This window comes from Embiotoca jacksoni, unplaced genomic scaffold (assembly GCF_022577435.1).
Source record: "Embiotoca jacksoni isolate LCO1_2020_lvr unplaced genomic scaffold, fEmbJac1.0.p SCAF_7, whole genome shotgun sequence".
Classification (NCBI taxonomy): Eukaryota; Metazoa; Chordata; class Actinopteri; family Embiotocidae; genus Embiotoca; species Embiotoca jacksoni.
In genome coordinates, this window is record NW_027185425.1 from 352,821 (window position 1) to 365,212 (window position 12,392).

The 12,392-nt window shown below is 43.2% G+C and overlaps 1 protein-coding gene across 1 annotated transcript in view; it reads left to right on the forward strand.

Moving 5' to 3' along the window:
- LOC138214297 (poliovirus receptor-like) overlaps positions 1-10,594 on the forward strand; it is a 167,121-nt gene extending 156,527 nt beyond the window's left edge. Inside the window, 2 exon segments of the mRNA XM_069175784.1 lie at positions 8,826-9,313; positions 9,315-10,594. Of these exon segments, the coding sequence (XP_069031885.1) occupies positions 8,826-9,313; positions 9,315-9,461 (635 nt within the window). The 3' untranslated portion in view covers positions 9,462-10,594.
- Positions 10,595-12,392: the final 1,798 nt, after the last annotated feature.

Below are 12,392 nucleotides of genomic sequence, written 5' to 3' on the forward strand. Positions count from 1 at the left end.
GGTTTCTACACCATCATGTACCACAGGCAGTTAATATTACCCTCTCAGCTCACCCGACTTGTAGATGTATGTGAACTCCAAATCGATATCCAGTCCTGGTGCTTCCATCTTGTTGCTTTAGTTGTTGTTGTTTTTTTATGACTGCGTTTTACAACTGTACAGTTAATCTGCGCTCAGTAAAACTGTTGGCTGGAGTTTCATTCCCTCTGAGGCCTGACATTCCTGTGGTGTTGTATCACAGTGAGATTTGTGTTTGTGTGTGTCTGTAAAAAAAAAAAAGAAACATAAAGTTAAATGTCGACCAGCAATATGCTTGTGTGCAGACACACACACACACACACACACACACACACACACACACACACACACACACACACACACACACATATACGCTGCCAAAAGCTTGTCAACAGTTAGTTAAGGTGCTTTTGTGTCTTCATACTTTCTTGTGTGTTTTGAGGTGGGCATAGGTTTGCAGAAAGTGTGTATGTGTGTGTGTGTGTGTGTGTGTGTGTGTGTGTGTGTGTGTGTGTGTGTGTGTGTGTGTGTGTGTGTGTGTGCGCGTGTGTGTGCGTGCATTTACACTTCAGACTAAGGGTGGTTATTAAGGTGAATGGAGCCGGGAGTGGGGGGAAATGTGTGTGTGTGTGTGTGTGTGTGTGTGTGTGTGTGTGTGTGTGTGTGTGTGCTTTTGTGTATGAGTGAGTGAGTCATTTATTGAGTGTTTGTATGAGTGACTGTGTGTAGCAGCAGCTGGATGCTAAATAAGTGCAGAGAGCTCAAAGAGGAAAGTGGGGAGGTACTCGGGAAACCTCCTAGAGTGCAATAACCCAGTCGGGGGCCGCCGAATGGGAAAAACCTAATTAGGATGAATGTGTGTGTGTGTGTTGGCAGGAATGCATTGCGATGATGTGTGCATGCTCACAGATGCAACTCCGGCCTAAGTTTGAATGTGTGTTTTTCTGTTGTCAAGGTGAAAAGGGGTTAATGAGCACAGATGGTATGAATCCACCCATTTATTACGACTCGCATCCATCCGTCTATCCATCATTCATTCCTTTTATCCACGCCCACTATACCTCCACCTTCGTTCCCTCACTCCCTTTCCCTTCCTGTCTTGTTTGTGCGTTTTAGTTTTCATCCCATCTGCTTGCTCTGAGTCAGAAAGCATCTATTTAACTAGTCTCAGAGGATCAGAACGGCGAGGCTCAATGGGCCCCAAAAAAAAGCCAAAGAACAAGATGCTTCAAAAAAAAAAAATTACTTTTGACTTTTCCTCTGTTCAGTTTTATGTGGTTAACAGTTTAGATTTTTTCTTTGTTTTTTCGTTTTTTTTTTACCAGACTCTGATTATTTCCTCGCTGATGAAAAGCGAGCGCAGAGAGCCGGAGATGAAAAGCACTGGCTATAATCCATGATGAAGAGACAGCATTGGAGATGATTTAGGCAGGAAATTTCCTCCCTCGCTGCGGCATTCGAGGGGTTGCATGAGGAAATGATTGAGATCGTCATGGAAACGCCGGTGGGTTTTGATGTGGGGAGTGGTGGTGGAGGTGCTGAGTAAGAATATATTTAGAGGGGGGGGTTGTGGAGCAAAATGAAGTGTGTTTGTGAGGACCGGGGATAATCAGGGGGTAATTGAATAGACAGCGTGGCTCTTAGTGTGTGTGTGTGTGTGTGTGTGTGTGTGTGTGTGTGTGTGTGTGTGTGTGTGTGCGCCTGCAAGTTAGTCTGTGTCATCAAGGGTAATTAAGCAGTGTGTGTGTGTGTGTGTGTGTGTGTGTGTGTGTGTGTGTGTGTGTGCGCGCTGGGTGAGAGATGTGGCACAGATACACACTGACGGCTTTTAGTGTCTACTGGCTAATGAGTGCTGTTGAGGTCTGTGTGTGTGTGTGTGTGTGTGTGTGTGTGTGTGTGTGTGTGTGTGTGTGTGTGTGTGTGTGTGTCTGTCTGTCTGTGTGTGTCTGTGTGTGTGTCTGTGTCTGCAAAGCCAAGAAGAAAACCTACATATTGGATGGTTTTGATTATAGTGCGATGATTAGTGCACAAACTGTGACATAAAAGCTCAAGTTAAAGCTCCATTAAACGTCCTTAATGTGGTGTTTTTCCCATAGAGACAGTAAAGCATCACCATAAACTGCGTTGGTGTTAAATTAAGGCATATTTTGTCTTGTACAAAAACATAGATTGTGCTTTCAATATTAACTGACTGTAACAGTCTATAATTAAGAAGTTGTGAGAAGAAGCAGGCAGAGTTTTAGTTTTACTACGTACATTTTTAGTATTTATCATTTATATTTATTTGTGTAGTATTTATGCATTTTTATCTTTAAAACACCTGTAAGAATATTTTAATGTTGTGTGCTGTTAATTATTGCACAGCAATTATGAACTTGAGAGTTCCAGTTATAGTTCATGAACGCGCTATTAATTACAGCACAAATTGTTCTCCGCGCACCCGACTTTAAAAACCCATTTATCTCTGACACAATTCAAGCTCCACACCGGAGAGGATCAAGGAATAGTTCAAAATGTCATTCAATTCAATTAAATTTACATTTTTTTACATCACCAAATCACAACACAGGTTATTTGAAGTCCTGACAACAGCATTTTACAACATTATTCAGAGGAACCCAACAATTCCCACTTAAGCTAGGAGGGGAAAAAAAACCCTCCACTTTAAGGGAGAAAAAGCCTTCGACAGAAAGAAAGAAAAACTTTCTTTTAACAGGAAGAAACCTCCAACAGAACCAGACGAAGGTTTTTTTCCTGTTAATTTCGTAAAGTTTCATATTCTTCTTCTTTGCTGTATGATTATTCATCCGTATGCATGTGCGAGGTGAAGCAAAGGACCTGTTTATTATTCTTAGTGTTGCCTAATTGCGCTGGAAAAACTGTCTGCAGTATGTTTTTGTGATTTTCTGTGTAAATGTGCTCTTTCCGAAGTCTTTTGTTCACAGTGTGCCTACCGAGTCAGGTTCATGGTACATAAATATCTTAAATGGCCGACGTGTACTTTGTCTGATTTTGAGGAACACCTCGTGTTCCCGGGAAATGGCACAGTCGGTTATTTCCCTGTCAGTCGTGAACAAATGCTAATTCCGGGGGGTGTACTGCATAAGTAGCACCCTGTGCTGGATGCTATATTACGCCGTCGTCATGACGGACGTCCTTCATTCAAACCCTGCGTGTCTCTCATCGTGTTTCGTTTCCAGGTTTCCGCTGGTCTAAAAAGCACAACTTATATAAAAAAAAAAAACGTAAAATCAAATCACAGAATGAATCCTTAAAAATGTGCAACATCAGCAGTGAAATAATCCGTTTCTGTGTCGGTGAGGAGGTTATTTGTGATTTCCAGTCAGGGTTGCTTTCTGCTCCCATTACATGACCATAATAACATTTGCTCTGCTTATATCTACTGTGGTTTTAAGCTTCTGCCTCCCAGACTGCTTATCTGCAAATACATCGCAGATGTAGTCCTTTTACTGCTCTGTAGTTTGTCTATGACCATATTCTAAAAAAACACAGTTTTAAACTCACGTACTTTTGATAAGTATATTTTACTGTCTTACTTTATTTTAAACTAACAATAATTAATGTTTACTGATTCCTCTGGAGGCAAAAAATAAATAAACCAAAGGTCAAGTGTATCTAAAGCAAATATAACAAATAGCCAACAGTTTTATTCATTTATGTAAAGATATTTTCACTCTGTACCTTTTGGCACATTGTTTAATGTTGGAAAAGACAAGTAACAACAAAAGTGACACCAAAGGTCCAGTGTGTGGGATGTAGGGGGCGCTGTTTGGAGAAATATTTGATTTTTTTATTTATTTTTTTATTTTTTTTATGTTTCCTGAGTTTTGTAGCCAGCATAGATTCTTCTATAAACCTGTAGGTCACTAAATCTTACACACTGCTTCTCTAAGTGTGTAGAAACGTACACAAAAAAAAAAAAAAAAAGTTCTTATTCTGATGGAGGTGCCGCACGAATGCACTTTGTTTGCAAGATATGAGAAAGAATTCAACCTGTTTTCTCTTCATGATCATTGCATTCATAATTCAGGTACCTTGAAAATTTGATGGCTAGCTGAAGTTACAACCTGGCTAACAAACAGGAGCGTTGACGTCATATAGCCAGATTACATTTTCAGTAGCAGCGGTAACTTTCACAGCAGGTGCTTCTCTTTCGCTCTGTCCGCTTGCTTTTTAAACTTTTATTAAAATGATTTGTGCCTCGTGAGCTGCTCTGGTGTGAAGAAGGTTTGTAACTTTCCAGGTTGAAGTTTGTCTCCCCAACGATGCAGCAGCCACTTTTTAATATCGTGCATTAACACTGTTGGAGAACAATGCTCCAGCTAACAGCGGTGCTCACCTTTGTCTTAACTGTTCATTACAGTTCTTGCATTCAGAAATGGTTAAATCTGCTAAAATTTATGACATTTTCTGTAGAAGTCGCTTGGACATTTCTAAGAAACATGCTACTCTAAAACTCTTAGTGCTACTTTTTTTTAATGTTTTATTCAAACCATAATCATAGCTGAATTATTCTGGGAACTTTAAAGACACTTTACAAGCCCACCAACTGGGATTAAAAAGCTGTGAGGAAGCGCTCTTGAATAACACATTAAAACAAGCAACCTTCTGCCTCAGGTGCTTGGTTATCTGCTGTTCAATACAATAAAATGAATGAAGACATATTGTGTATGACAGAAAAAGGCAGCTCTTCAGTCTAAGTAGGTGGTCTTTGTCAAGAAGAACGGTCGGTCCATTTGTGTTTTGTCTTGTAAGGTGTTTCTGGTGTTTTGGGGGCATATTCATTGGAACATTTTCACACGTCCTTGACCGAAAGCTGCTTTTTAATGAGACTCAATCCCCACTGAGGAGCTTTTACACTGGTGCCCTCTGGCTTATTACATGGTTCTACTGCTTTCTGCCTTTCCGGGCCCAATTTCAGCTGCAAGAACAAAAACAAGGAAAAATGGAAAAGTTGAAGGAGAATCACAAAAGATCATTCAGATTCCACTATTTCCATACAAACCCCTCAGACTGTTTTCTAGCTCCCTCCCTCTCGCCCTCGCCCTCTCTCTCGCCCTCTCTCTCTCTCTCTTTATCTCCCTCTGTGTTTGTCTCAGCAGCTCCTAACTCTTTCCACCTTGCCTCCACACATCCCAAATCTTCTCATTTAGATTATCCCCACCGCAGAGAGTGTAACTGAGTAGAAATGGGTAGTTTGCATGGCTCCCTCTCTCTCTCTCTCCCTCCCTTAATCTCCTCCATGTACATGACACTAATACAGAGACTGATATAAGCCCCCCTGCCTCTCTCTATGACATTTATCACCGTGCTTCTTAATGCAGGCAGGCTGCCTCTGTTGATGAGAAATAAGGATGACAAGCATGGCCTATTTTCTTGCTAACGATAGTCTGTGCTTTTCTTTTTTTCTTCTGTTTTTGCACTTTTTCGGGGGGTATGTTCACCGAACAGTGTTTACTAAAGCACCTGATACGGTAGTTGGCGAGGATCTGACACTGACATTGATAATGCCTCCGGCACATTATTGTCTGAGCTCATCTCGGATCCATTAGTGTTTTAGATGGTAATAAATGGTGTCAGAGAACAACTGCACACACCTCGAATCTGTTAGAAGATCCGAGTTTTCATGAGACTGTTCACATCTTAAGGTGTCTTGATGGACTCATTTGTAATGACATATTAAATCCAATGATCTACCTGGAACTTACACCAAGTTAGCGCGAGAAATGAAATCTGATATTATTTTACATTCTGTATCTGAAACGAGCCAATTCAGAAATAATTGTGTTTAGGTTTCACAATTTTTTTAGACCCAAACAAAATTTCCCAATTACCACTTCCCACTGCAGATACAAACCCTTTTTTTCAATGAAATAAATTAAGCAATAACCTCAAACAGGCTAAAGGCTACTCGTTTAAAATCAAAGATTAGCTTCTCTTCCTGGAGGTGGCGCCACTTTGCAGCTCAACTTTCCACTAAACTCAACAACTAATGAGTCCAAATCCAACTACGTCAAGCTAACGTTAGCTTTATGCTGTCACGTCACCCCGCATGTCAAAAAACAGGCAAATTATATTTCTGAAGTATTTTATTGAACAACTTTTTATTATTATTATTATTCATCGAAATGTGATGTGTAAATTGAAATTAAATAATAATAATTAGATAAAATGACAAGACTCTTGTGTACCCCCGGTGGGACACATACCATGGTTTGAATCACTGTATTAAAGGACTAGTTCGACTTTTTGTGGAAAAGAAAAAAGCTTATCTTATTGCAGATAAGTAGTTTGGTATTAACTACCTCCTACTGAACAAGTAGGGGCTAATTAGGCCAACGGTTATCTTTATTAATATTATTATTACCATTTTAAATATTTACGCCTTCATTTCAGAGGGTTGTTTTTGGGAAAAAGATGCTGAGAATTTTGTTTTGGTGAACGGTGACGATAAGATATGACTGTTGTCCCTGGCACAGTAACGCAGCCAAACAGTCGCCATGTTTTATTGACAGTAGCCAGTTTTAGCTGTAGTCATCAAGTTGAAGCTGTTCACCAACACAAAGAGAAGGAGACCGCTGCCTTCCAGTTGTCTCACAGGCAACAAAGTTCCCTCGCACAAGATCATTTCTCTTTAAATATCCGCCATCATATCTTAGCTTTGGACTTTTGATGGGAAAATTGGAAAGAAAATCACAGTGCTCCAGCATGTGACCTCAGAATTATTGAAAAATGAACATGCCACCTCTAATGGGTCTTTGTAGGAGCAATGTTCTTTAGAGCTCATACAGAATAATAGATTTTTAAGTATTTGATTAACAGAAGGACGGCGGCCACCAAAAGACCTTCCACAAAAGGCCATTATTCAGCTTGCTCTCATTCAGGCACTTGATAAATGGCTCTAATGCCTAAAATATAAATGGCACAATAAATATAAATAACACTTTGGCCCGCACGTTGTGTTTCTATGCCAATCTGTAAGTTTGCAAAGAGAGAGGAAAAACTAGGACAGGGAAAGTTGGATTCATCATCCTTAATGCCTTCTGTCACTTCATTTGGATATTACCAGACAGTGTCCCCTAATTTAGACATCATATCCTGTCCCAGGAGCCCCGCCTCATTCGCCCAACCCGTCTGTCTCACCCTGGCATAACCCGAACGGCGGCCCAAGTGGGACCAGAGCAAGGAGCGTTTGAAATCAAACCGAGACCTCTCCTCTTAACTCGCCCTCTCTCCTCCGGTCGGCTCTCCGCTCTCCTCTCACTCAAAAATCCTCTCCTCTTTTATCTTCTCTTTCTTCTCCTACACGCTCAGAATTGACAATTTGTATGAATCACAGGCTCTGAATCCAGAGTCACTAGTAACCCCCCCACCCACCCACCCACCCTCCCCCCCAGCTCCATACAGTACAGATGGACCATTTGATGTCCAGTGTGATTTGCCTGAATCCACTCCGCCTCGCTGGTGCTGCTCTGGCACGTAACCTCACACAACCCTCCTTTCAGCCAAACCTCAGATTGTTTGATTGGCATTTGCCAGGAGCGCTGGCAGCACCTTGCTGTTATTTGCATAAAACAGCAAGGGGCTTCTGCTTTCCTACATTTCACTGCCCCTGTTGCACCCCCAAGAAAAAACCCAGCACGCAATTCACAAAAAGAAAAAAAAAAAAATACACTCGCTGGCCTTCTACGTTTCTGGTGCGTATCGGCTCGGTACTTCTCTTTGAGACTTTCTTTTCTCTCCTCTATTTTTTTTATTTTTTTTTGCCCAGCGTGAATCCTCTTGTACAAATCCTACACTATCTGAGCCGGAACATTTTTTCTCTCATATTCCTGCGGAGAATCCTCTTAAAAACGTCCCGGCATGAGTCTCGCTCCGCTGTGTGAAACCTTTTTACATTTGTGTGCTGCTGATCAGTGAGATCTGGACTCGGCCCGAGGTTGACGGCGGGCGATCGCTCTGCCCTGTGGTTTGACTAGTGGACAGATAAGAGAGGTGGGGAAGGTAAAGCAGAGGATAGGAGGATGGTGATGGGGGGAGAGGGGGGGAGAAAGGGCACGCGCAGTGGGTGTAATTAGGAGAATGGAGAAGGAAATGGAGGGTAAAACATGGAAGGACGCTGAACATTGTGGCACTTTACAGACACGACAGTGTGCTTATTTCACCCTCTTCCAGTAACCCCTCTGCTTGTCTGTCCTGTGTGTTTGTCTCCTGTGTCTCTGTGTGTCTCTGCTGGGTCCAGAACCTCTAAACCCTCTGCAAAGATGGCGCAAAAACAAACCGCTTTTTTGCCGGCGCTGTAAACCCATCCCTTATTTTTGTTTCAATCTTCGACTTGAAACGAGAGCGGAGAGGCAAACTTGGCTCACACCAACATGACGTATAGAGCGAAGGACGTTGTAAAGGCTTTTCCCCCAGCTGGCAAAGCGGGGGAAGGGCGACTAAAAGCGTGAAGGGCCAGCATCTGGACAGACGTGTATGTAGATCAAAAAGGCAGCGCAACGAGCCGCTGGGAGAGAGTGAGTGACTCCCAGTCAGCCTGATCCCAGCAATGACTGACTGCACCCTCACCGAGGGATTACACTGAGGAGAACATTACTACACACTTGTAAGAGGATTGTAACTCACATAGAGGAAGACACCACCACTTTCACCACAGCACACTTACAACACAAGAAGGACTGTGAATGCCTCGTCCCGAAACAGCCATCAATTCCTTCCTCTTTCTTTTCCTCCACCCATTTTTTCCATCCCTCCTCCTTCCAACCCCTCCATCCCCTCTGCAGAAGCCCTGGAGGACCCGTCCAGTGCCGGCGTAGTGGCGGGCGCGGTGATCGGCTCCCTCCTGGCCCTGCTTTTGGTCGCGGCGCTCGTCGCCGTCCTACTGACGCGCGGCCGCCGGCAACAGAGGCGCGGCTACCCCAGCAGCGGGGACTCCATAGCAACGGGTAGCGGCGGCAGCAACGGTGGCGACTACGGCAACAAAGCCCGCCTGCTCTTCGGCAGCTCCGGGAACAGCAGCAGCAAGAACGGGACGGGCGCCAACAACAACGGGCCCATCTACACGTACCGGGAGGGCTGCGACGCCACCGGGACTCTGACGGAGAAGGCCAACGACTACCACCATCATCACCTTCACCACGCCTCGACCGCAAACCCCCCCACCGCCCACGACATCCTCCTCAGCGGCGAGATGGACGAAGCGGAGAGGAGGAAGTTCGACCTGGACGACAGCATTGAGGAGGAAGAGGAGCGGTACGATAGATTCGGAGGCGTCGGCGGAGGCGGGGAACATGCTACCTCCGGCGTACCACGTCCACAGAGGCCACGGCGGCGAAGAAGAAATGGACGTGTACCTGGACGACGACATGGAGTCTCAGAGAGACGGCTCGGTCATTTCCCGGACTGCCATTTATGTCTGAGGACGGAGGTGAAGAGAAAAGACGAGGGCTGAAAATACCGCGAACAAGGAGATGAGGGTGGAGGAAGTGGGGAGCCCGAGCCAGCCCACCACCCCCCCCCCCCCTTCACCACAAAATAAATCAACATCACCCCCATCAGCTAAACGCCGACATGCTTAACATTCAACCTGATAAAGGAGTTACCATCAGTTATATCCTCTCTGCTCGACAGTGACCCTATAATCTTATATAAAAGAAACAAAAGAGGACTCGAAGAAAAATAACAAAACGGAGACAAAGTCAAAGATGCTGTGACCCTGATGAAGGAAAACTTGTGGTGGCGATCGTGCACTGTGGCTGAATATGTGACCGTGTTTAACTGTACCATGGAGACAGATATGATTCAGTGTCAGTCGAATATATAACAAAAATGGGGGAAAAAAAACAAAGAAAAGAAATACTGCCAAAAGTAAAGAGAAACTACAGCGCCTCTGACGCAACGCTGCTTCTTGCTACGTCCTTGTTTCTTCAGCTTTGCAAGTGTGTGATTATGTGCTGAAATTGTTTGTATTTTATACCTTATCGGACGACATAATCTGCAAAACCAGAAGCAATCATAATCACGAAATCCCAAATCACCACTATTCAAAACCTGCCTTCTCGCTTCGAAATAACAGAAGAAAAAAAAAACCTTTGTGTAACTTGTCGAACTCTTCGTCGAACGGCTTCTGTGGATGTTGCTGATTCTGCCTGAGACTTCAGCTTTCAAAACTTGAACAGGCCCCGACATATCGCCGTGGCAACAGCGATGGTGTTTTCCGTTAATCCCAGAGACGACTTTGTTTCTCGGGGGGGTTTACGGGGACTCGGGGGAGTTCACCCCTGTGACACCACCTGTTTGCACCCCGATGGGGGCCACTAAACAGAGTGACATAACAGACTTAACAGTGTGCGCTAATGTGTGGCTGGCTGTGGTGTTAATGAAGTGCATCATCTATATATCGGGGCGCCGTCTCACTATAGCACAGTTGTTGTTCTTGTTGTTGTTCTTGATGTTGTTGTTGTTGTTGTTACTGTTACTCTCGTGTAATGGAGTTGATCTTGCTAAGGGAAAGACGCACCGGGAGCCTTGCGGGGCGGGGGGGAGAGGGGAGGGGGGTGTTCACACAATTTCCACGTTGGGTCGTTAATGACTCATTTAATGGCTAATTTAAAAAAAAAAAAAACTCAACTATTTGTTTCAAACTTTTTCCTCTTGAAGTCTCACTTTCTCTTACTTTACTTTACGCTCTCGTTCTCGTTGTATGTTTTCTTGCCTCCTCTGTGCCACACACATTACATCTCCCTCTCTCGTTCTGCGCTGTCTTTATTTACATAATGGGCGGCTTAGACGAGCGCCGCGACGACTGTGTGCAGAGAGACGAGGGGGATGACTTGTATTTATATTCCTATCTGGGTCGCATTCAATGAGGCAAAGTATTCCCTGGCTTTGTTGGAGGCTGCTGTATTTCATGTATTCATTTTCCGTGTCCTGCAGAATGTTCTTAGGCTATGTACCGGATTATACCGTGTTCTGTGTTTTGATTGGACAAAAGAAAAAAAAAAAAAAAAAGACACCATCCCAAAACACATTTCAAGAGAGGATGTGAAATCATTCTGTATGAAAAAAACAACAACCAAATTCCCCCAAAAAGCCTTTCTTTCAAATACGGGTGACGCTACACTTTTTGTTGTTTTTGAAATAGGTGACACATCTGCTGACGAGGCAGGGTTGTTTTTCTGGGTTTTCATGAGATATCTCACTAAACAATAAGATAATGATGCTGGAGAATTTGCTGAACAGATGAAACAGCATAGGAAAAATTTGACATTTTATTATTCTTTTTGTTTTAGACATTCGGTTAAATTCTTGATACAAAGGATTTTTTTTTTTTAAACATATTTCCAAAAGCAGAACAAGAGCTGGAAACTGGGATTGAGCTCCTGTGTTTTTTGGAACACTTTTGCCTTATTGATTCCAAGATTTTTCCTTCTCATCATTTTTTTTCCAATGAAGCAAACAAGCAGTTTTTTTTTTATTTTTTTATTAACTGTTGAATTATTTGTCTGTTTTTTTTTGTTGTTGTTGTTGTTTTTTATGTCAGAACGGTTGTGAGGAGAGATGAGGAGCATCTGGGCAGGGAAATCTTTGCAGACATATTTGGAACTGTGAAGTTAACGAGAGAGGGAGGACGCCGATGAAAAGATGCTAGAGGAAGAAACTAGCGTGGCGCTCGATGCTTCAGCGGCTGAACTGAGCGCAGCCTCGGCTCTTCACGTTCACTGCGTCGCATCACAACCACACACTTGCCTACTGTAGAGATTCCGTGTTCGATTGTGTTGATGCAGAAATGATCCAATATGGGAGTAACAGTCGATCCCATCGTGGAATATTTTAGAAATGTTACAAGAAATATATTTGACGAGCGTCTGTAAAGGGAATCTTTGAGGAATACGACGGTCTTCGGTACATTTTGAGTTGGTAAACAGGCTCGTTTACAGAAAATAATTTCATGAACGTCACATCGCAAACATTGTCCAATATCATTTTCATGTCTCAGTGCATTGTAAGCATATATTGTAAAATAATTAAGATGTTATGGCTCAACATGAATTCTAACTATTGCTCTGTTAGATCTGAACACAGACTCGTCTATAAAGTGACAGCTGAGATATTTAAAATTCAAAAGCGTATTGATTTTCTTGTTGGTGTTCAGGCAGACTGTTTCAGCTCTACTTCTCCCACCGAGTCCTGAGCAGGTCCCTTGTTGTTGATTGTTGTTGAACATTATGCCCTGTGCAATCTGTTGTTCTGTAGACAGTTATATCTGCTATGTTACAATGCATTTCAATGGAGACGTTTCATAAAGCCTCACGCAGTGTGTTTGGACAAGTTGCCAATTTATCTCAAAG